This window comes from Acomys minous (assembly GCF_964271855.1).
Source record: "Acomys minous genome assembly, chromosome: 2".
Taxonomy (NCBI): Eukaryota; Metazoa; Chordata; class Mammalia; order Rodentia; family Muridae; genus Acomys; species Acomys minous.
In genome coordinates, this window is record NC_140484.1 from 129,884,118 (window position 1) to 129,909,075 (window position 24,958).

The following is a 24,958-nucleotide window of genomic DNA, read 5'->3' on the forward strand; positions in this document are numbered from 1 at the left end:
TAGGGATGAAACCAGGATCTTGAGCAAGCTGGGCAAGTGCTTATTACGGAGCTAAATCCTCAGCTCTGGCACTTAAGACATCTTAACTCCCAGATTCCCCTCTCCCTTCCTTTTTTTTTTTTTTTTTTTTTTTGTCCCCATTCATAATCCCCTCTTGTCTGAGACAACAAAGTAAAGTGTGTTCTTACACTGAAATCTCTTCATCCTTCTCCCTAATGCAGGAAGTAGGGTCCAGAATTTGTGGGAGCACCTGCTTCGGGAGGCAGGATGCTGCCCTGTGGAGAGCTGAGGCATGCCGTCCAGGCTTAGATCCGTCCTGTGCTGTGTGATCCTGAAGAACCTAACTTCTCCAGTTCATTGTCCTTTAAGATGGGTGCCATTCTTCCAGATAAAACAGTTGTATTGTCGGACTTGTCTCAGAAGACCTTTTCCTCTCCTTTTGCTTGACTCCTCTCTCGTTTTCTATGGCATGGCTGGAATTGCCATTCCTATGCCAGGGTGTTAAGGGAAGGCAGGATGACTCTGCAGGGCAGTCTTTATGGTCTCTGACGTGTCCAGGCTTTGGCTCCTTGAAATCTCTGTGAATGCTCCACTGCACTTGTGACTTGCTGTCTGGAGTGGACTAGGAGTGTGATATTGTTCTGGAAGTCTGGTGCTGGCCAATGCTTGTCTCATTACTACACCCATGCCTGCAGGCCCTGAGGTGTGGGTATGTGCACGCTACATGGTGGAGATGTGAGGCTGCACTCGGTGCTCATGCTGAACTCCGTTGGCCTTGACTGCCCAAAGGATAGCAGTCTAGTCTTTGTTCTGACCCCGGGAGAGCAGAAATAGAGTTGGAGAGCCACTAAGAGTCCTGGAGCCTTTGTCCTGTTTGGTTTTGACCCATCCTGCTGCCTCTTGTCCTCTGAACTTTTTAGCTGGAGACTAATCTTTTAACTCTTGCACCAAAGCAGGATGCATACCGGGGCTTGTTCTGTGGTGCGCCTTGCACTTGCTGGTCCTTTCCATCTCCTTCGTGTGGAAGCCACACGGTTAATGGAAAAGATTACGAACTGAGCTCAGTTTCTCACAGAGTGGATTTGGGTAGCCAGTTAGAACTATCTAAGCTCCTGGACTTTTTTCAAGATCATGACAATCTTTTCTTCATGGTGTGGCAGGAAAAAGAACTCCTGGGGTTTTGTGCTTGGCACAGAGTGGGTATTCTATTCTGGAGCCTTCCTGCACCAGTGCGTTTAGACTCAATTAGAGCATGTCCTATACTCCATTGCAACTCAACCGAAACAGCCAGCAACTCATAAGGGAGTTTGTTTACTCACTAGGCCTGCCACAGATAGCTGCTAGATCTGTAGTGTAATGTAATGAAAGAATCAAAGGATCCTGATATTTTAGGCCTGTGAAACATGTTCCTTTCCATTGGTGACAGATTTGTGTCAGAACTCTTTTCTATCTTGAGGCTTTCCTCTCCACTAAAATGTCAAGTCCAAGATGCACACAGCCCAGACTCCTAACACTGACCTGCCTGTCTTATGAGCAAAGGCCCACAGCCGCTGTGGCCCTCTCAAGTTTCTCTCAGGTGGTCTCAATAGCTGTGGCTCTGAGCTACAGGAAACCCAGACATAGCCAAGGAGTTGGCGGGCAGAGACACATCTGCAGACTCAGCCTTAGCCTCACAGGATTCAGCTGGAAAACTGTTACTGTGTTTGAGAGTAAAAGGAAGGAAGGATGCAGACATAGGAAAAGTCCGTATTTTGTTTTTTGAGACATTGTTGTCTCACTAAGTAGCTCTGGATGTCCTGGAACTCACTTTGTAGGTCAGGCTGGCCTTGAACTCACAGAGGGATTTGCCTGTGTCTGCCCTAGGTGTTGGGATTAAAGGTGTGTGTTACCTTGCCCAGCTGTGTAGCCCAACTTTGATGGTACTTTACTTGCAGTTTCATGTGAATCTCTACAAGTTACCCAGTGATAGCAGATTTCTTAATTTTTGTTTCCATTTTTCCAGAACCATGCCAGGTGGAAGTGAGGCTATTGCTGGCCTATAACTCTGGTGCACGAATTCCGAAGTCTCCATGGTTGGAGGGAGGTGAGATGTCACCACAGGTGGAAACCGGCATTGAGGGCACCATCCCCTTCAGTAAGCCTGTCAAAGTTTACATAATGCCCAAGCCTGCAAGACGCTAGCCTGCAGCCATGATCTAGGCACCAGTGAACAGACCTAGAGCTTCACCTGGAGGGGTGTGTGTGTGTGTGTGTGTGTGTGTCTGTGTGTGTGTCTGTGTGTGTGTAGGCATGAAGAACATATAAACTGTACAGTCTCATTTTGTATCATCCATTTCCTCATTGAAAACAGAACTCTTCGGGGTTATTTCCTCCATTCCCGTTAATAAAGTTGAGAAAACACCTAGATGTTCTAGCTTCTGCTCCTTAAAAATAACCCATGGGCGGGGAGGGAAATCCACAGCAGCAGTAACACACGCTTAATTCTGAGGTAGATAGAAAACAGATGGTCTGGTTTTCAAGGCATAGCCAAAGTCCTGGATATTCAAGCCACAGACTTCTTTCTTGAAGTAACAGTTTGTTTACCAAAGCCAACTCCAAAGCCATTTTCACAGCTGCATATTTATCCTGAGAGATTCTGAAGGATGCTGGACACGTGTTGTCTTCCTGAGAGACCCATTTTCTAATCAGGCAATGGATGGGCCAAGAAATGACAGAGTAACAGGATAATAAGTCATTCCATCCTGAGATAAATGCTTGATCCTGCCTGCCATTATCCTCAGAATCTCTTTGCTTTTAATAAAGGCCCAACAGCCATATTTTGAGAAAGAAAGCAGTGTTATGGGAAGATGGCTCCCAGTGTAACAAAGAAGTCCTGTGTGGCGGCATCTGCGGCACTGGAGCTGCATGAGAGGTTCAGGTGGGTGGGCTAAGTCAGGGCTGCAGTGGGATTATCTGGGTAGCCGGCCGGGGCTGTGTGCTCTACCTTGCCATTTAAGCTTAATGGCATCCACATAAGGCTTAGAGACTAAGTCATGGCTTGAAAACTGTGCTGTTAACAGTCAAGCCTGCATTCATTCAAATCTCAAAGGAGTCCAAAGGCCCAAACTATTCATTCCATATAGAGGAAGCATGTGGGCACTCTGGTTTGTGTGTCCCCTAAAGTTCACCTGTAAGAACCATATCCATAAGGCAGTGCTGTTTGAAGTAGGCCTCATAATGGGTGGTACAGCCTTGCCTCAGGTTTGGATTAATGTCATTATTATGGGAATAGGCTACTGAGCAAAAGAAAAAAGGTTTGGCCCAGCCATGGCAGCACAGGCCTGTATTTTCAGCGGTCAGGGGGCAGAGGCAGAGGCAGAGGCAGGTAGATCTCTCTGAGTTTAAGCTCAGCCTGGTCTACATAGTTGTAGAGCAGCCAGTAAAAACAAAAACATTAAGACCCACGGCTGCTAACTGAACTGAAAGCTACATTATGGTGTAACTTGAAAATCTAATGGAAGAATATGCTGGATACTCTTCAGATGTGGTAGTACCATTCTTTTTTTTTTTTTTTTTTTAATATTTTTATTTAATTTTAATTTATGTGTGTTGGTGTGAGAATGTCAGATCTTGGAGTTACAGACAGGGGTGAGCTGCCATGTGGTTGCTGGGAATTGAACCCGGGTCCTTTGGAAGAGCAGGCAGTGCTCTTAACAGAAAATCCTACTAGGCCTGGAGTGGTGGCTCAGTGGTGAAACGTGTTCCAATTCTGTGGGGTGGCACAGAGCACTTGTAGCTCCAAGGACTCTGGAAGGCCTTCTGGCCCCACAGGCACTGGAATACACTTACCCGGCAGGGGCACACACAATGTTTTTTCTCTGTGTAGCCTTGGCTGACCTGGACTTGCTTTGTAGACCTTGAACTGGCCTCGCACTCACAGAGATCTGGCTGCCTCTGCCTCCCTGATTGCTGGAATTACAGGCATGTGCCATCATACGGGGCTAAAATAAGAATCTGAAAATTTCCTTCCGGCCACCCTCCATTATAGGTGGGAACAGGCTTTGAGGGAGGGTGTGTTTCCTCAGAGCCCAGGCTAGCACTTGCACTTTTCTTAAAGGTCCAGCTGCGCTTTTTCTGTGCGAAGTGGATATACATTATGGGGCGGGCTCCCACTTAGGTAGCAGGATATTGTCTCCGAAGCTGTGTGAAAACTGAATGGCCTGTACTAGGATCTGTGGAATTTGCCATGCTGGGGGAGTTTAGACAGGTTGACAAATCCTGACAAGCCTGTTCCTGAGGAATTCAATTATCTGAGGAGGTAGGCTCAACTTTTGACATTCCTTGTGCTCAGAAATGTCTGGTTCTGTGAAATATGAGAGTTCTTATTTTTCAACATCTCCCTCCACACTTTTTCTGCTGACAAGAAATGTTCGTGGTGGTGTGCCTCTAGCCCAGCTCCTAGCATATGCCAGGCAAGGAGAGCCATGACATGCCCATCAGAGCAAACCCTGAGTTCAAACTTCTGAAAAGACATTTGGCGTTCATGTGACTGAGCTGAAGAACCGGTACGTAACACATGGCTGATTCCTGTCTAGGGAACCACTCAGGCTAGAATAAATTGAGTGCTGAGCTTCCTACAAACTGAATCAAAGGACTTAAAAGATTAATGTATAAGACTAAGTAGAACTTCACAGGAGAATAGCTTCCCTCCAGCTCCTGTGTGTAGTATTGGCCATATAGACCAGCATAGCAGCTTTTATATGAAGTTTAATGATCAAACTGCCAGACACTTCTCAAAGGAGTTTTTACTGCCCCCCCCCCCCCATTTCTTTTTAATAATGTAGGGACAATGCAGTCTGTAATGTAGTAACAACCATACCTGATTCAGGACCCACTGGAGCCATCTTAAATTAATGGCAGGGGTGGGTTAAGGTGGGGATTACATTACCAAAGATCCCTCAAAGCTACATGGACTGCCTTTATAAGCGAAGGGTATAAAGCTAGAAGATCTGGTCAGTCATCTGACAAGGGCACCAAGGAGAACCTCCCAGATCTATCATGGGTGTCAAGTTCTTGGGGAGCTTGCTCTCTGAGACGTCCGGGGCACTAGAAAGTGTACTGCCGGACAGAGATGAAAACACAAAGCTAGTGCTAACCTGACCTGGCCACTTTCTGGGTGAAGCTCAAACAGTATCTCCAAGTATCACTCTAGTTGTCTTTTCTGAGGAAGCCACATCCTAAGTTGCTCTCTAATGTATGGATTGGCTGCAGTCAGAGGCCAGGTGGAGGCATCCACCAGCAGCTGCCTCATCTGAGACTGCTAACTTCTCCATAGCAGCTGCCACCCAGTCATCTCTGCCTTGGCTTCCTTCTTCATGATGCTGCAGTGCTTCTGTTAGGCCCTTGCAGAGAAGCAGGAATGGTCAGATCTCCCAGAGGTGGCATGGCCTTGGGTCAGGTGACTAGTAAAAGAGCCAGCAGCAGTCTCCTGCTTCTCTTCCTGCCTACAGACCTGTCCATCTCTACCATCTGTTCTGAACTCAACCCAGTTCTTCACACTTGGGAGTGGCCAGTGGAAGGCATGGGGTAGGTCCAGGCACCTTAAAGCCAGTACACAGTTGCCGGGACCTGTGCAGATACTGAAGGTGTTAAGGACTCATTCCCCTCTCTGTCCTTACAGTCCTAGGGGGTGCTGGTGTAGGTGCCCACTGTGATTTACCTGTAAATTATTATTTTCTGCATTAAAATGTTTGCTTGTAAATAAAAAATTAAAAGATGCCTAATTGTGCCATGTAGCTTGGAGGGGCAGAAATCAGCCTCTTAGGGCTATTGCTTTAACGTCAGCTAGGGTACAGCGATTTTATGTAGTAATAGATGCAGTAAATACAGTATCTGGTAAATGTCTAGTTCAGGTGAGCTGATGGGTATTTAAGTCTTTTTTTTTTTCATTTATTTATTATGTGTGTAAGTGTTCTTCCTATATGTGTATCTGTGTACCATATGTGTGCAGTGGCCATGGAGGCCAGAAGAGGGTGTCAGGTCACCTGGGACTGGACTTACGGACGGCTGTGAGCCGCCATGTGGGCAGGTGGATGCTGAAACTCAGCTCTGGGTCCTCTGGAAGCAGCTCTAGTGTTCTTAACTGCTGAGCCATCTCCAAAATCTCAGCTAAGTGTCGCCTCCTTGGTGTCCCTTCCTAGTTTTCTTCCCATCCTGGTCAAATTAAATTAACCTTGTAACTATTATAGGTTGTTTGTTTCTTCCATATTTGGCAAGGGCAGGGTGTGTGTGTGTGTGTTAGTTACTATGTAACTGTGGATGACCTATAACCTGCTATGCAGACCAGACTGGCCAGGAATTTGAGGTCACTCTCCTGCCTCATCTCCACACCATTGGATTACAATTGTGCATTGCCCTGCTTGGCTTTTCCACATGTCTTTAAGAACTGTAAGTTGCAGCTCTCCAGATCAGCAACAACTGATCCTAAGAAATTTAGTAGATAGACAGTAAGTGAGCAGGAGAGATAATGGCTGAATAAATGAGATAGTTCCTTTGGGCTCCGACATTCTGTACCTTTGTGAAGTAATAAGATGCTGTGTAATAACCATAAAATGAAGCTCGCTGGGTTACCTTGGCTCCTCTAATGGAGTGGTGACGACAATGGTACCTTTGGTTTATTGAGTCCTTACCACACGCCAGGCAATGAGCTAAGAGCTAGTGTGAATTATCTCTTGTAACGCCTACAGTGCATTACAGATAGTACAGGTACTATCTGACAGATGCAACAGTGAAGCTCAGATATTAAATAAAGGCCTCCAGTGACTGGCAGTGAACTGACTTCAAGACCAAGGCTATCAGACAACAAAGCCTGCACTCACAACCTTTCCCCCCACTGTCACCTCCCGTGCTGTTGTTTTGAAACAGGGTCTTTTTCTGTAGTCCAGATGGCCTGGAAGTCACCATGTAGCCTAACTTGGCTCAAGATCAAACCCTGTGCCCCTGGCTCTGGAATGCTCGGATTACAGCTGTGTGCCACTATACTCAGCTTTTATGGTTCTTTAAAATGGGGATAAAAATAGGAGCTGGACAGACGGTTCAGAGGTTAACAGCACTAGCCACTCTTCCAGAGGAGCTGAGTGGAACTCTAGCACTCATGTGGTAGCTCACAGCCATCTGTAAGGCCAGTTCTACAGGATCTGACATTTTCTTCTGGCCTCTCACATACATGATACCCAAACATACATGCAGACAAAACATCTAAACATATGTTCTGGCTATATCAATTTGATACAAGATTGAGGCCTTCTGGCAAGATCTTTTATTTTATTTTATTTTTTTTGTTTTTTTGTTTTTACTTTATTAATTTATTCTTGTTACATCTCAATGGTTATCCCATCCCTTGTATCCTCCCATTCTTCCCTCCCTCCCATTTTCCCCTTATTCCCCTCCCCTATGACTGTTCCTGAGGGGGATTACCTCCCCCTGTATATGTTCATAGGGTATCAAGTCTCTTCTTGGTAACCTGCTGTCCTTCCTCTGAGTGCCACCAGGTCTCCCCCTCCAGGGGACATGGTCAAAGGTGAGGCACCAGAGTATGTGAGAAAGTAATATCCCACTTTCCACTCTACTGTGGAGAGTGTTCTGTCCATTGTCTAGATCTGGGTAGGGGTTTAAGGTTTACCGCCTGTATTGTCCTTGGCTGGTGCCTTAGTTTGAGCGGGACCCCTGTCCCATGAAAGCCTTCACTTACCAGGAAACCGAGACAGAGGGGAGGACATTCTAGTGGGACTCTAGATGAGAGAAGCATGGGAGAATGGCAAAGTAGAAGGACCCAGAGGGTCCTAGAAGCCTACAAGTAGAATATTATGATATTTTATTTTATTTTATTTATTTTTTGAGAAGGACTTCTGTGAGTTTGAGGCCAGCCTTGTCTACCTAGCAAGTTCCTGGAAGATCCTGTTCAAATCCCTCATCTCCCATTGCCCTCACAGCCCTGCAAAAATTGGATTAATGGTTAAAGGTTCCAAATTGTGGTGAGGTCTTTAATGCTCTCAACTTCTTTGGCCTTCAAGTTTCAACTTTTAATTTTGTATGAGGAGTCTCATCCTTTGAATCTAATACATAGTACATTACTAAACTTCAGGAGCTATCCCTCGTTTCCGGCTTATGCAACCTGAAGGGCAAGAACTTCACCTTAGCTGCCATCAGTCTCCCCAGGAACATGAACGTGTCTTCAAAATACACAGTGGAGGCTGGTGTGGAGAACGGTAAGACAGAGAAGCAAGGGGTGGCTGCTCAGTGATTTATTTTCCTGTGTGGCCCATCAGCAGGTGGAATGAAAGACGCCTCCCACCCGTATCCCTTGGGCAACCAGGGCATTATACTCCTTCACTGCCTGCTCTGTCTGGAGGACCCGCACATCAATGCCCTGTTTCTCCAGGTACTCCACAGTGGAGGGAGGCACCTGGAAAGAAGAAGAGATGAATAAGAAGGGGGAGAGGGGCCCCAGAACTTCTTTTCCTGAAATAAGGCAAGTGTGCTTTACAGAATTAGAAAGAACACCTGTCACTTCTCAGTCATCTAGTGTGTCACTCCATTGGCAGGGAGCCCCTGTGAGTTTCAGAAAAGCCTCTGGGGAGCTGGCATTATCCTGCAGTGGCTCAGAGTGTATGAGCATGCATGAGGCCCTGTGCTCACTCCCCAGTACCAGGGTGGGAAACACTGACCACTGTCAAATTCTCAAAAGCTCACTACACCCACACTTTAGCCACAGTGAAGGGGATGTGCAGTATTTTTGAGTCAACCTTGGACTGAAGCTCTTCCAGCAGTGTAATTCTGAGTAAGGACTCAACCTAGCATTCATTGCTATGTTTATAAATCAAGCTCACAGGGTTGTTATGAAAACCAAGTTAAGGAATAAAAAATGTCTGGCAGCCGGTCAGTGGTGGCACACGCCTTTAATCCCAGCACTCAGGAGGCAGGGGCAGGCAGATCGCTGTGAGTTCGAGGCCAGCCTGGTCTACAAAGTTGGTCCAGGACAGCCAAGGCTACACAGAGAAACCCTGCCCTGGAAAAAAAAGAAAGAAAGAAAAAAGAAAAAGAAAATGTCTGGCATGGTGCACATTCCATTCTGCATAAATTTTTAAAGTTTGATCAGTCAGTCCAACTTAAGTCTAAAGCTGAACTTTGCCATGTGCCAAACCAAAAGACCTTCCACCAGCTTTTAAGTGTCAAACCCTCCAGTTTCCTCTCCAATAAGATGGGGCTAACAAGATGTATATCACAGTTTGTATGAATATGTCATTGACACTGTACATACTCTGCAACTCAAATGTCTTCTCAGAGTGGCCTTTGTGGACCAATCAGAATCAGCCTCTCTCCCCCAAGGCACCATTTTGTTAACAGTATTTATTATCTGAAGTTATCTAGTTTGGTTTTTTAAACTAATTTTTTAGATTTATTATTTTATGTGTATGGTGTTTTACTATGGACACTGAATGTAACTGGTGCACAGACATACATGTAGGCCAAATAATCTCTGTGAGTTTGAGGCAAGACTAGTGTGCATAGTGAGTTGCAGGACAGCCAGGGATACAAAATGAGACCTTGTCTCAAAAAACAAACAAAACTGGGTAGTGGTGGCACACACTTTTAATCCCAGTACGTGGAAGGCAGAGGCAGGTGGGTCTCTGTAAGTTTGAAGCCAGCCTGGTCTACAGAGGGAGCTCCAGGACAGCCAAGGCTATGTTACACAGAGAATCTGTGTTGAAAAGCTCTGTTATCCTGTCTTGAAAAACCAAACTAAAACAAACAAATAAAAAAACCCAAAAACAAAACAAAAGGAAAAACCAAAAAACACCACCCAAACAAAACAAACAAACCAGTTGGGAGTGGTAGCAGATGCCTTTAATCCCAGCACTCAGGAGGCAGAGGCAGGTGGATCTCTGTGAGTTCAAGGCCAGCCTGGTCTACAAAGTGAGTCCAGGACAGTCAAGGCTACACAGAGAAACCCTGTCTCAAAAAACAAAACAAGACAAAACAAAACCCTGTCTCGAAAAACAAAACAAGACAAAACAAACAAACCAAAAAAGGAATATTGTCTCTATGACTACACTTATATATTTTAAGTATTTTCTACAGCTCAGACACTATTCTAGGCACTGAGGACTGACATAAATAAGGCGCATGACGCTGAGCAATTAAGAGCACCTGTTGGAACCAGGTTCGATTCCCACTACCCCCATGGTAGCTCGCGACTGTGACTCCAGTCCCAGGCCATCTGCTCCTTTTGGCCTCCATAGGCACCAGGCACATACATAGTGCAAAGATGATCATGCAGGTAAAACAACTACACATAAAATAAAAATCAATAAATCTTTTTAAAGTCACAAATATTTTAAACTTTTATTTTGTGTGTGTGGGGTTTTTGCCAGTATGTATGTCTACACACTACATTTGTGCCTAGTGTCCGTGGAGAACAGAAGAGGGTATTATATCCCTGGAGCTGGAGTTACAGGTGGGTGCGAGCCATCAGGTGGGTCCTCTCCGAGTGTTCTTCACGGTTGAGCCATCTCTTTTGGGCTCTTAATCCTTTGCCTGGATTCTGGAGAACTGAACACAGGTCACTGTGTTTGCAAGGCAAGCACTTTATCAACTGAGTCACCACTCTGTAGTAGGAACTAGCAATGGATGATACTAATTTTGATTTGTCCTGAATATCTTTAACTCAATCAATCTTCAGAGTGGAATGAAATATTTTTAACTATACCCTATCTTTTCTATGTTTGAAGGATTTATTACCAAAAGCCTAATATAGAGAGACTATTATAATGGAGGAAAGGAGCTTACATTAAAAAATTTAGATTATTTATTTTTAATTTTGTGTGAGTGTTTTGATTGAACGTATGTCTGTGTACACCTACGTGGCCAGTGTTCATGGACACCAAAAGAGGATGGTGTCAGAGCCCCTGAAACTGGAGTTATAGACAGTTGGTAGCTGCCCTGTGGATGCTGAGAATGGACCCTGGGTTCTCTGGAAGAGCAGCAGGTACTCTTAACTGCTGAGCCATCTCTCCAGCCCCTAGTTTAAATTTTTAAAGTATAAATAAAGGGTACCTTCATCAGTAGGGAATAGGATTGCAGGGCATTTATGTAAAGGATATAATTATGTAGATCTCTATATACTTATATGGAAAGCTGTCTATAATATAACAATGTAAATGTGGATTATAGAACAATATATGTGATAATGATCCTATTTACCTAACATGGCTGAATCTGCATGTGTCAGTGTGAATATATATGTAGCTATATACACAGAATTGGAGCAGTATAAATTCTATGTAGAGATTGCAGAGGAGAGAGCTTTCCTTTTTTTTTTTTTTACTTCTCCAGTTATTCATTGACTCTTGAATGTTTTACAATAAGCAGATACTATTTCTACAAATGAAATGAAATATAAATGTGTTTTCTGAAAGCAGCAAAGATATAACTTGAAAGGAAAGAAAAAGAAATACTATAAAATAACCTATCAAAATGTAAAGTAGTGAGCTGGGCACAGTGGCTGATGCTTCTGCTTTCAGCACTTGGAAAGTAAAGGCAGGAGGACCACAGCAAGTTCTAGGACAATCCAGGATACAAAAGAGGATCCGGTCAAACATAAAATAAAATAAAAATGATATGGAACCGGAGCTCAGCTGGTAGAGTGTTTGCCTCGCATGCGTGGAGCCCTGAGCTAATCCCTCGCATGCATGAACTGTGACAGTGCATGCCTGTACACTTAGCATGAAGCTTGTAGGGGCAAGAGGCCCAAAAATTCAAAGACCAACTATAGTTATGTACTTATTTAATGGCTTTTTTCAGCCAAAAGTGGACCTCATGGGTACTGGGGTTCTATCAGAGTACATCACCAAGGGGCATTCTGCTGTGCACGCGTACACTATGATGTTCACACAGGGACAAAGTCACATGACAAGGCACGGCTCAGAATGAATCCCCACTGTTGACCCACACATGACTGTGACTTGGTAACTGAAGAACCTGAGAAATTCTGGAATTGAGGTATTGGTGAGAAATAGCTGAAACAACACAATCAGGGTTGGGCACATAGACTTGGAGAGCCCAATACTACAAAGTAGAGTAGTGTACACAGTCTTACTCGTCCAAGGCCACTTACTGCTCGGCAAAACGAGAGACATGATGCTTAGAGCTGAACTAATGAAGGAGATACGATCAAAGCTAAGGCCCAAGAGGTAAGTGCCGGTCCTCAGGGATGCTGTAGACACCAGAACCTACCTTCAAGGCCTCACTCATGCCTCTGCCAATCACAAGAGTCTGCACACCCTTCTCGGCAACTTCCTTTACATCTGCAGGCTGCACCCCAGGAGAATGCTGGGTATGAGGAGAAAGCAGAAAGGTACCAACCAGTCTTTCTTCACAACAGACTGCTTTAGAATTTTTTTATTTTAAGTGTATTCATCTTTTGCCATCATGCGTGCAAGCACAGCATGTGTGTGCCTGGTGGCCACCAAGGCCAGAAGAAGGTATTTGATCCACTGGAGTTACAGGCAGTTGTGAACTGTCATGGGAGTGCTGGAAACTAAGCCGCAGGTCCTCTGGAAGAGCAGCAGATGTTTAGCTCTGAGCCATCACTCCAGCCTCTACAATAGACACTCATATGGGGTTCTTTCTAGAGAGGTCTACTGAGATTTACTCTCTGCTAAGCACAGTCTCGTATTATGAGCATGGGAGTAACAAAAAAGATGCAGCGCTGTGTCCAAGGAGTTCCAAGTCTAGTGAGAAACACAGAGGATCTCTTTTCTCTTCCCCCATCTCTATTTCAGGCAGAGCTGCTGCAGCTCACGCTGGCATCAGGCTCAGTCGATAGCCTATCTTTAAACTCCCGACCCTCCTGCCTCTAGTATGCCGTGCTGGGATTATAGGCATGTGTCACAGCGGCCAGCAGGCACTTTCAGTGCGATGACAAGCAGGGTTAGCAAGCAAGTTCAGGGGCCGAGGAATGTCTCAGCGGTTAAGAGGGTGTACTGCACGCCTGTAATCCCAGCACTCGAGGGAAAAGGCAGGCAGATCGCTGTGAGCTTGAAGCCAGCAGGGTTTACAAAAGCCAAGTCCAGAACAGCCAGGGTTATACAGAGAAATCCTGTCTTGAAAAACAGAAACAAACAAACAAACAAAAAGCCATAATAAATACATTGTGTTATGCCCAGTAACTGGCCTATATACAAGTCCCATTTCATAGGAAACCCTCTTTCTGTCTGTCTCCTCTTCTTCCACGGGAGAGCTAAAAGTCTAAGAGCGAGGAGACAGAATCAAGTATTTAAAAAATACTTCATTAAAAGTGAAAAACAAAACCTAGGGGTTGTAGAGATGAGTCAGTGGTTAAAAGTGCAATCATACCTCTGAAGTGTTTATCTTAAAATCTTCAAATGAAAATTCATGTTTACATATTTTTTTTTTCTTCCCAAGACAGGGTAAGACTATGTAGCTCTGGCTGTCCTAGGGCTCACTCTGTGGACCAGGCTGGCCTGGAACTCACAGAGATCTGCCTGCCTCTGCCACCCAAGTGCTGGGATTAAAGGTGTGTGCCACCACACCTGGCATCACACAAAAGCTTTCATGTAGTGTTCACAGTACTTTCATTCACAGTGGCCTATAGATGAAAACAACATAAACGATCATCAGCTGGTTAGTAAACTGATTTGTTACAGGTCGGCCCATGGACTGTAGTCATCAGCAAGAAGGAACAGTTTAATGGTGCACATGTGAACAGGCCTGGAGAGCTAAACTGAAAAAGGCCTGTATATTAGATAATGGTATTTGTTAGAGTCCTGATTTTAATCATTGCCTTCTAACTATGGAAGAGAACACCATTCGCAAAATATAAGATAAATCTTTATCTTGGGACAGAATACAGAGCTGAGAGACTCTGAAGACTATCTCCAGTTTCTTTGTTTTCTACAAAAGGCACAAGAAATTTAGAGAATTAGATTGTTTTCTTAAAAAATATTTAAATTTGTGGGCTGGAGAGATAGCTCCGATGGTTAAGAGCACTCTTGTAGTCTGGGCGTAGTAGTGAGCACACCTTTAATGCCAGCACTCAGGATGTAGAGGCAGGTGGATCTCTTGAGTTTGAGACCAGCCTGGCCGACAAGAGTGAGTTCCAGGACAGGCAGAGCTACATAGTGAGACCCTGTCTCCAAACAAACAAAACTGCACTTGTCTTCCAGAGAACCCAGTTTTACGTCTAGGCACCTCCATGGTGGCTCACAGCTGTCTATAACTCTAGTCCCAGGACATCCTATGCTCTCTTCTGGTATCTGTGGACACTGTGTGCAAGTGGTACACAGAAATACATGTAGGCAAAACACTGGTACACACAAAAAAAATTAAACTAAAAATTATTTATGCTTTACAATGTTTATGAATTTTTATGTGTAGGTGCTTTGCTTATATAAATATCTGTGTACCATGTGCATACCTAGTGTCTGTGGAAGGCAGAAAGGGGTGTCATATCATCCTAGACATGGAGTTAGTTACAGACAGTTAAGAGACAGGATGTGGGTGCTGGGACTCAAAACCAGGTCCTCAGGATGAGAAACAAATGCTCTTAACCTCTGAGACATCTCTTCAGCCCCAGGTTGTAATGTTTTAAAATTACTTAAAAATTTTAAAGGGCAAAATTTTTAAAAGGACATATTCACATGAGTACAACTATTTTGTTTTATAAATTTAAGTGATTCATTTCTTTTTTTTTTTTTAATGTGCATTGGTGTTTTGCCTGCATGTATGTCTGTGTGAGGTTGTCTGATCCCCTGTCATGGAGTTACTATGTGTAACTCCATGAACTGCCATGTGGGTGCTGGGAATTGAACCTGAGTCTTCTGGAAGAGCAGCCAGGGCTCGTGGTCATTGAGTCATCGCCCAGCTCTGTGATGACAATAAAATAATTGGATCTGATGTTCTTTTTAGTCCCATACTCTGTGATCAGTCCTAGATCTACCCTGAATTTAACAAATAGGATTTAGAGAATTTTCCCTTTTTTTTTCTGGAGCTATGACCACAGCGAATGTTTAATAGAATTATAGATCGGGGTTGAAGAGCTTCATCTTTCCTTAAATGAATGCACTTATGCAAATACCTGGGCAATTATTTCATTTAACAAACTGTTTTGAGTAGAGCCACGACCCCTAACTATCATGAAATAAGATCGCACTGGCTGCTAGAAGCATAGCACAAGGGTGTAAGGAGTGCAAAACTATAATCGTCTGGACTCAGACTAGAGTTGTCCCATCAGAGTCAGTGGATCAGTGGAACACGTGTGATGAATTCAGCTGCTGTTGCTGCTGTCCTGCAGGCCCACAGTGTCGTGTGTTGAGCAATAAAAGACAACAGCGGGGGCCTGTGGATCCAGGCACTGGAAGTAATTACTCTCAGCTTCGTGTGGAAGCTGGAATTGGAGCATCACACTGTTACCACGGCATCATCAGCCTGCCCTCAGCTCCTCTATGCTTCCAGTTCCTTGAGGCAACTACCAAGACTCTCACTGAGCATGATTCCATTCTTTATTAAGAGGCTTTTATGACACAGCCCAGGGTTGTAAAGCTCACTGTTTTTTCTCGGGCAAAAGCTATTAATTGTAGAACAGTGTCTTGCCTACTATCCGTTATAGCAACTAAACAAGAGGATTTTATAATCAAATTGAAAAGGAAATATGCTTAGATTAAACTATCAAAAAACCATTCCCTTCAACCAAAACTAAAGGCTTGTCCATGGCTAGGAGTACAATTAGCTGGCTGCAAGTGATAAAAGTAGGCTCTGTAAGGGAAGGTCAAAGGATTGTGGGAATCTATGCCTTGCAGATACTGTCTGAGTTGTGTTCTCATTGTCCTCGCCTGAATGAACAGCCTCCTGACTGATCTCTAACTGACTGTTTTTCTGCCACAGCCTAGTGAAACTTCCACATTCCAGCCTTGGGCCACAGGAGCCCTGAGTTTCACTTGGGACAATCTTCCTGTGGTCCCACTAATAAGGGAAGGTTGATGAAATGGCCTTCTGCTGCATGCTTGACCAGCATTCTCTGGAATGGGAAGTCCTATAGGGTAGTGTGTAAGATCCAGAACCAAAGGATGCCAAGTCTAAATCCTGCATCTGTGATAGGGTTGATAAGACCCACACATCAGGAACTTGCAATGTCCACCTCGCACCTCAAGGCATGTAGCTGATCTGGCCTAGAATTTTGCTCCCTAAGGACTAAATTCCCGACAACAAAATATTAGGTGGAGCTCAGAGAGTCCTGCTGAGGAGGGAGAGGAAGGGTTAGAGGAGTCAGAGGGGTTGGGACACATGAGGAGAACACAGCCCACAGGATCAACTGCCCAGGACTCAATGAAACACAGAGATGAGGGAGCCTGCAGGGGTCTGATCTAAGTCCTCTGCATGTATGTTACGACTGAGTAGCTTGATGTTCTCGTGGGAGTCCTGACAGTGTGATCAGGGCCTTTGCTTGACCCTTTTCCTCCTAAAGGGCTGCCTTGTGCAGCCTTGATGTGATGATGGTTTGTGCTTGGTTTTACTGTAGTTTGTTATGCGTGTTTGGTTGATGTCTCAGGGAGGCCTACTTTTCTCTGAGGGGAGGTGGAGGGGGTGTAGATCTGGAGGAGATGGAAGATGGGAGGGAGAGGCTGCAAGAAGGGACAATTGTGGTCAGATGTAATACATAAGAGAGAGAGAGAGAGAAAGATAGGGGCTGGAGAGATGGCTCAGAGGTCCTGAGTTCAATTCTCAGCAACCACATGGTGGCTCACAACCATCTATAATGAGATCTGACTAATGCCCTCTTCTGGCAGGCAGACAGACATACATGTAGGCACAGAACTGTATACATAATAAAATATAAATTTTTTAAAAGATGAAAACTGGCTAAATTCTGGGTTTTTTTCAAAACATATATATTTAAAACTGTGGAATTTGCTGGGCATGGTGGCACATGCCGTCAGTCCTAGCACTCTGGAGCACAGAGGCAGGCAGATTGATGAGTTTGAGGGCAACTTGGTCTACAAAGTGAGTCCAGTACAGCCAAAGCTACACAGAGAAACCCTGTCTCGAAAAAACCCAAACCAAACCAAACCAAAACCATAAATAAACAAACAAATGGGAAAAAACCAACTGTGGAATTTAATAAAGCATCACTTCTCAAGATTAAAAAAAAAAATGAGTTATTTCCAGGAGCTGGAGATGCGAGATAGAGAAAGCAGCACTGAGTGCTCGTGGTTGCAGGGGTTCTTTTGGGGGCTAATAATAGTAACTGTACTAACCTATGCATATGAATTGAATTTCGGGCCCATTATATTACATGTGCAGTTTATTTTGTGTGTATGGGTGTTTTGCCTACATGTATGTCTGTGTACCATGTACAAGGCTAATGTGGGAAGAGGCCAGAAGAGTGTTAGACACCCTGAAACTGAAGTCACAAATGGTAGCGAGCTGCTATGTGAGTACTGGAGATTGAATCCAAGTCCTCTGGAAGAGTAGCCAGTCCCTTTAACTGCTGAGCCATCTCCTCAGTCTTACACTTCAGATGGGTGAGTTTAATAGTGATGGATACATTCTGCAGGGAACAGGGAGAGAGAGTAACTTGCCTGTTGAGGTTGGAAGTTACAAGGCCAGCCTCCTGCAGTGCCAACCAATCTTACCACTAGAGTCTTACCTCAGTTCCTGTTTCTCTCCAATCCCAAGCCCGACTGCCTCCTGGCCACACTTTGCAATCCTTATAGGTTAAGGTAGAGCCTTGCACTTTCATCTGTCCCCAAGAGAGGGAAGCAATTTTAGGGGAAGCCATAAGTAACTGAGCTGAAATCTGAAATTAAAAGAAAAAGCGCTAAGTCAGCCACCAAGGAAAGTTGAAACAGCTCCAAAATTCAGAGGTAGGAAGCCCCAATTCTCCACCACATGAGAGGGACCATACAGTGGGGGAGGAGGTCCCCCTTAGTCATAGACCTAGGGAAGGGGACTAGGGTGAAAGCGGGAGGGAGGGAGGAATGGGAGGATACGAGTAATGGGATAACAATTGAGTTTTAATCTGAATAAATTAATTTAAAAAAAACCAAGATTCTTTGTTTGTTTGTTTTGTTTTTTGAGACTAACAGGGTTCTAACCCCACTGCGTATACAAGTCTTTTAACTGAGTATTTTACCTAAGACATATACATTATTCTTGGGATCCTCAATCATGCAAACACAGAAAGCAGATAAGACAATTATTTCTCAGACTCCAGAGGTAAACCTCAGGATATTTTATTAGAGATAAAGCCTGGAAATGGATAGTTACCTCATTATGATGTAATGAGGAGGTGGCATGGCCTACCGCAATATAAACAACACAGCTGAAAAAAATCCTATTCAACTCAACCTGTGCTGTAATCTTGCAGATGTGAATGCAAGTTTGAATGAGTAAGAATAAAATGGCCATTACTAGTTGCAGAAAATCACAAGGCAACCAGACTAGACTTAAGGAAGAAAGTCATTCAAGATATTTTCCACATATTCATATTGACTTTAGAATCCATGAATGTTGAGCTGTCTCTTTAGCAGGGCCAACCTTGCAGGAGATCCTGGCATGTTTTCCTCTGGACACCCAGAAGCTGAGTAACTTCTATGTTCCTGAGATGCTCAGTTGAGATACCATTATGGGCAGGTTTCTTTTTTAAAGCTTTTATGGGTTTCTTTTGTCATAATAATCAGTAACGTCCTGAAGAGCAGTCACTGTCTTCCTACAGCTAAGCAGACTTTGTATGAATGAAACCCTCGGTCCCAAGGAGAGTAAGCCTTCACCACTGGATGCATCAGCAAAGTTCAACTACAGAGGGTTCTGGAGAGTAGCCATGTGACCCTAGTGTGTAGTTGGTAAGCAGTTAAAATTCTTTTGTTTAAAAATGTTTTTTATTCTTTTGATTTTTCGAGACATAGTTTCTCTGTGTAGCCTTGGCTGTCCTGGACTAACCTTGTAGACCAGACTGGACACAGACTTACAGAGATCAGCACCACCACCCAGCTTTTTAGGGCACCAGATCTCATTATGAATGGTTGTGAGCCACCATGTGGTTGCTGGGAATTGAACTCTTGACCTCTGGAAGAGCAGTCAGTGCTCTTAATCTCTGAGCCATCTCTCTGAATGGCCTTGGCAGGAGGCTACAGTGAGGAGAAATGGTAATAAGTGGGGAGATGTTTCACTCTATGTTTGAGAAAATATATAACCTTCAGTACAGGCAATTACAAAGTCACACTTTTACCCAACACTATTAATTACTAATGCAAGTTTACTACTTCAATTTCTAAACACTCATTACAAAAAACACGCAACAGAAAAGATTAAGTAAGTATACTGTGTTGAGTACTATGAGAGGACAAATTTAAAAACCATGATTCCTGTTTTTGAGTCCATAATGCTACACTATAGGAGAGAAAACATTCCAAGCATAGTGATGCACTCCTTTAATTCTGACACTTGGAAAGCAAAAGTAGCAGACCTCTGTGAGTTCAAAGTCATCCTAGTTTACATAGCAAGCTCTAGAACAGCTAGGGCTAAATAAAGATCCTGTCTCAATAAATAAATAGCTTTCCCCTCCTTTCCATAAATACAAGATAAAATGTTAAAACTATGATGGGCGGGGGCTGGGGGTGGGGCTGGAGAGATGGCTCAGAGGTTAAGAGCACTGTCTGTTCTTCCTAAGGTCTTGAGTTCGGTTCCCCGTGTCACACCATCTATAATGAGATCTGGTGTCCTTTTCTGGCATGCAGGCACATATGCAGTCAGAACACTGTATAAATAATAAATGAATAAATCTTAAAAAACAAAACAACCCAACTATGTTGAGCATGGTGGTGTATGCCTTTAATCCAAGCAGAGGCAAGCTAACTGAGGCTAGGCAGGGCTACAAAGAGAGACTGTGTAAAAACAAATATTAACTTGTGTGTGTGTGTGTGTGTGTGTGTGTGTGTGTGTGTGTGTGTGTGTAAGTGCACACTCCATGCCTCTGTAGAGACTAGAACATCACTTAGGAATTGCTTCTCTTCTGTAACCTTGTGGGATCCCAGTATTGAATTCAGGCAGCAGGCTTACCTGCTGAGCCGCTACCTGCTGATATGTCTCCAAGAAAACCTTAGAAAAGCAGTATATTGAACTCTGGGAGATAGTAACTTGGTAAGAGCAGAAGATGTCTGTATCTTGAGGAATGTGCTATGGTTTACAATACAAAAATACCACAGGTGGCTTAAAGGACAGAAATTCCTTTTCTCAGTTTTGAAAGCTAGAATGTAAGACTAAGAGTCCAGCAGGGAACCAGCAGGCCTGCAATCTCAGCAGAGGCAGGTGGGTCTCCTGGTCTACAAATCAAGAGTCCAGGCAGCCAAGGCTACACAGAGAAACCCTATCTCGAAAAATGAAAAACAAGGGCCGGGCGTGGTGGCGCACGCCTTTAATCCCAGCACTTGGGAGGCAGAGGCAGGCGGATCGCTGTGAGTTTGAGGCCAGCCTGGTCTACAAAGTGAGTCCAGGACAGCCAAGGCTACACAGAGAGACTCTGTCTCGAAAAATCAAAAAAAAAAAAAAAAAACCCCCCCCCAAAAAAAAGAAAAATGAAAAACAAAAACAACAAAAATCCAGCAGAGTTGGTAGTTTACTTCAGGAGTATATCACAATTTACAAATTATTTTGGATATTTAACTGTTTTAATAAACAATAATACAAACATTGAGCAAAATTAAACAGAGTGTAGGCTAGTGTGTAGCAATATAGTACAGGTTTAATAAATAGCTGCAATTTTATCTTTACATCACAATCATATATATATATGTATATGTCTGCTATTAAAATCCACAAATGGGGTTAATCTTCCTTTTACATTTATGTTTCCACTTTTTGAGATTGGGACAGGGGGTTACCATGTAGCTCAGGTTGGTCCGGAACTCAGTGTACTCAATGGGGCTTCAAACTCAAGACCCTCACCCCTGCCCCCATCTCTCCAGTGCTGGGCTATGTACCAATAACCTGCAACCAGTATTAAATTCTCATAATCTGTCTTCATCCAGAAAAGCAAGAGATGGTAACAGTACTGTGCAGGTATGTTGCTTATTTTTTCTGACAACAGGCTTTGTGAAGGCATGAGCTGGAGCTTGCTTTGCAGTAAAACACCTGTTATCTTTTGGGTGCTATAACTTTCAGATGTCTAAGGACTTTGCTCGCATTCCAGTATGGGTTAGAAAAGCAGAAACTCCACCCTTAGCTGTCAGTCCTCCTTGAATAAGCTTGTGAGCTGAAGAGAAAACTATAGCAGTCAAGTCTTTTTTTTTTTTTTTTTTAGGGTGTCATTTTACAACCTCATGAGAAAGTAGGAGGTGAGGTGCTAGGGAAGTTAAAGTATGGTGGCTAACTCCTCGAATCCCAGCGCAGGGGAGGTAAAGACTGGAGGGTCACTGCAAGTTTGAGTCAAGTCTATAGAGTGAGCTCGTCTCTAAAAAGCTGAACAGAAAAACCAAACAAGGCAAAACAAAACAGAAAAGGAAAACGCATGGGGGAACACACCTGTAATCCCAGCACTTGTTAGGCGGGGAGGAAGACCCAGAGGCATTCAGGGAGCCTCAGACACATAGTCAGTTAGAGATAAACCAGGACTCCTGGTAGCCTGTCCGAAAACAAAACCAGCTGAAAGTCAAGCTAGAAACCAGATAAGGTTTATAATAGCGTGTAATAAAACTGTCCAATTCCCTTGAAGTGTCTTTTCATAGAAATTCTTTCACAAAGCTATAATTTAAAATACTGTGTGCCGGGATTTTAGTCAAATTAATGACTATACAAAGGATTTTAGGCTTCTGTTACTGTTACAAAATGGTTGATAAAGATGTATTCAGATTTTCTTTAACATTTTGTATTTCCCATGAGGACGTTTATGAATGCATGTGTGCCACAATATGCTTGTGGAGGGCGGAGAAGTCGCAGCAGTCAGTCCTCTTCTACCACGTGGGTTCCAGGCATCAAGTTCCGGTCATCAGGTCTTTCATCACTGCACTATCTCACTGGCTTCTGGGTCAGATTTTCTTCAGTTGGGCTCCCAGGTTCTCCCTTCTTCCTCTCCTACACCCCATTTTCCATTTTGAAACTTCTATTAAAATTCCCAGTTTGATATTTCCAATTTCCTTGGTTGCCTAAAATTCCTATTTTCCCACTTATTAAACCTTTGCTCACAATACTAATACAGGCCATATTTCCTTTTGATTACAAATATATTTATTATTTTATGAGTATATGTGTGTGCCTGAGTGCACGTACACTCCACTACCTATGTGCAGACGGCCTCAGAGGCCAGAAGGGGGCATCAGATCCCGGAGAACTGGAGTTACAAGGGCTTGTGAGGAGCTGAATACAGGAACTTGGGGCCAGACCTGAGTCCTGAAGTCTTACCTTAGGTCCTCTGGAAAGAGTGCTATTAACTGAAAGTCACCTTTTGCAGAACTTTCTTTCTCCCTTTGAAACAGTTTCAAGGCTAGCCTGAATTTCTTGAGATCTGCCTGCTTCAGCCTTCTGGTCCTAGGATGAAATGCTACCAAATTCTGCCACAACCATATTTTCTTTTTTTAAAAAATTTATTTTTAGAGCACTGATTGGTGTTTCGCCTGCATATTACGTCTGTGTGAGGGTGTCAGATCCCCTGGAACTGGAGTTACAGACAGTTGTACGTTGCCATGTGGGTGCTGGGAATTGTACCCGGGTCCTCTGAACGAGCAGTCAGTGCTCTTAAACCCCATCTCAAACAACAACAACAACAACAACAACAACAACAAACAACAACAACAACAAATCTTTCTTTAGTCACTCATTTTCTTTCTTTTTATTTTTGGTTTTTCAAGTCAGGGTTTCTCTGCGTAGCCTTGGCTGTCCTAGACTTGCTTTTTACACCAGGCTGTCCTGGAACACACAGTGATCCACCTGCCTCTGCCTCCTTAGTGCTAGGATTAAAGGTGTGCGCCATCACTGCCCAGCTACATTTTATTTTATGTGATTTAGAAGATGAGTTGCTTTAGTTTTAGGAAGTAGATATTATGTGAGTTTTAAATACAGTCTTAAAATTTTGGCATAAAGTAATAAATTGTAGGCTAAATATAACTGGACTCAATCTAAATTATAAGAACATCTTTTTTTTTTTATAAGAAAGTTCCAGTTCTTTGAAACAGTCTCACTATATAGTCCTGACTGGCCTGAACTCAGAGTTCTTCCTGCCTCTGCTCCTTGCCTACCGGGATGAAAGAAGTGCTCCACTTGCCAGGACAAAAACGATACTTTAAAGAGCATATAATGTGGCAAAGAATGACACTAATCACTTTAATGTGAATTATCCATGCTGTAGATACTATTACCTCACTTTACCAAAGTTCAAAGAAATGATGAAACTTCAGAAGGTTATAAAGTAATTAGGGGTAGGACTCAAGTCTGGCTCAATTCAAGATTCCGGCTCCTAAGTATATTGTTTTCCCAAGCTCCAAGTTCTGTTACACATTGTTTAATTTTCCCCGTCTGAGATTCTTTCTGGAAGAATGCCACATCTAACTCCGCAATGGAGTAGAACTCTGCTTCCTCGCAAATTCACTGCTGTTTCCCGTCTCCTAGCTCTCTAAAGTACAATGCCCCCTAGAGCCTGGCCCCCCTAGAGCCTGGCCCCTCTAGAGCCTGGCCCCTCTAGAGCCTGGCCCCCTAGAGCCTGAGCCTGAGCCTTGCATCTTGGGTCCGGACGGTTAAGCACACAGAGTGTGGTTTCTCCGATTCTATCACCCAGAAGAGGCAATTCCTCACTAGTGATTCGCAGAGTCCCTCAGGCCCTGGTCCCAAGGGGGGCGGGGGTGGGGTGGGGGGGAAGAGCGCGCGCCCTGGGCCTCTACTGAGATTTTTGTACTTCCGTGTTAACAGTTTCCGTCCGGCAAGGAAGGTCTTCAAACAGGACCACCAAACAACTCAAACTAGCTTCAGGAAGTCCCTGAAACTGATCAGACTCATTAGGTCCCTCCCTGCCAGAGTAAACATTAAAAGATGAGAGAGTCCTTCTCAGGTCAAAGGTAGCTATGCTTACAAACAAACAAACAAACAAACAAACCTCTCAGACAAGCTGAGCCACTAAGACCCTGAAAGCAGACCAGCTGCACGGTTGAGGTTCAGACCTGAGTCGCTCGGAAAGGACAATCTTCAACCCACTGAGCTGCCTGCAGGCTGTGCAGTATGCTTGAGGTACCCAGCTTTTTACGATCTGTCACCCAAGCTGGGGTGGGCCTAGGTGATGCAGCTGTCTGTGAGTAACTTCTTGTAATTTCTGTAAGTAGCCCCTCACCCACACGCCCGTAAAAAGAAAACGTCCTAGTTCACCAAGTTGGACTCGGTTGTTTTCTGTACTTTGCTCTGATGATGGTAGGGGCCTTATCTGAGATGACACATGCCACCCCAGGAAAAGTTTTGTCACACAACACTCAGTAGAGGGCAAGAGCCCTCAGCAAACTGAGAGACTGCTCTCCAGGGTCCCGCACCAAGCCCCAACCGCACCTTTTCCACGTTTCCTTTTCCTGACCTCTCCCCACAGTCGCATTCCCATCCGCCATTCTCTTTTTCTGAGTCTTAGTGTCCCTCGTTAACTTCTCTCTCTCTCTCTCTCCGTTTCCAGATCCCACAGAAAACTCACGCAGCGCTTCCGTTCTCGGTGGCTCCTCCAGGCGGCTCAATGCTTTACCTCTCGCCGCAGCTCGCTGAGTGGCTCAGGGACACTACCAAGCCTGGAACAAGCCTTCGGGGAGGTTGGGTGGGGGGCGGCCCGGCACGCTAAGCTCCGCCCCCTCGTCCCCATTGGCTAATGTCCTCAGAAAGTCCCGCCCCCTAGGCTCGCAGCCCGCCTCTCCGCCCCGCTTCCCTTGTTTTCATTCCCCCTGTC

General features: G+C 44.3%; 2 protein-coding genes across 6 annotated transcripts in view; one reads left to right on the top strand and one right to left on the bottom strand.

Moving 5' to 3' along the window:
- Positions 1-2,402, top strand: part of INTS4 (integrator complex subunit 4) — a 63,249-nt gene extending 60,847 nt beyond the window's left edge. Inside the window, exon 23 of the mRNA XM_084774179.1 lies at positions 2,003-2,402. Within this exon, the coding sequence (XP_084630305.1) occupies positions 2,003-2,181 (179 nt within the window). The 3' untranslated portion in view covers positions 2,182-2,402. The remainder of the gene's footprint in view (positions 1-2,002) is intronic.
- Positions 1-24,857, bottom strand: part of AAMDC (adipogenesis associated Mth938 domain containing) — a 65,872-nt gene extending 41,015 nt beyond the window's left edge. The window contains exons 1-5 of one of the 5 annotated variants that reach the window (XM_084774194.1): positions 24,713-24,831; positions 21,577-21,676; positions 17,705-17,854; positions 12,274-12,369; positions 8,268-8,443 (exon numbers count right to left, since the gene is read on the bottom strand). In XM_084774194.1, the coding sequence (XP_084630320.1) occupies positions 8,303-8,443; positions 12,274-12,369; positions 17,705-17,836 (369 nt within the window). In that variant the 5' untranslated portion in view covers positions 17,837-17,854; positions 21,577-21,676; positions 24,713-24,831 and the 3' untranslated portion in view covers positions 8,268-8,302. Of the gene's footprint in view, positions 1-8,267; positions 8,444-10,367; positions 10,591-12,273; positions 12,370-17,704; positions 17,855-21,576; positions 21,677-24,712 lie in introns of those variants that run through there. The other 4 variants (XM_084774193.1, XM_084774197.1, XM_084774195.1 and 1 more) reach the window with 4 other exon arrangements.
- Positions 24,858-24,958: the final 101 nt, after the last annotated feature.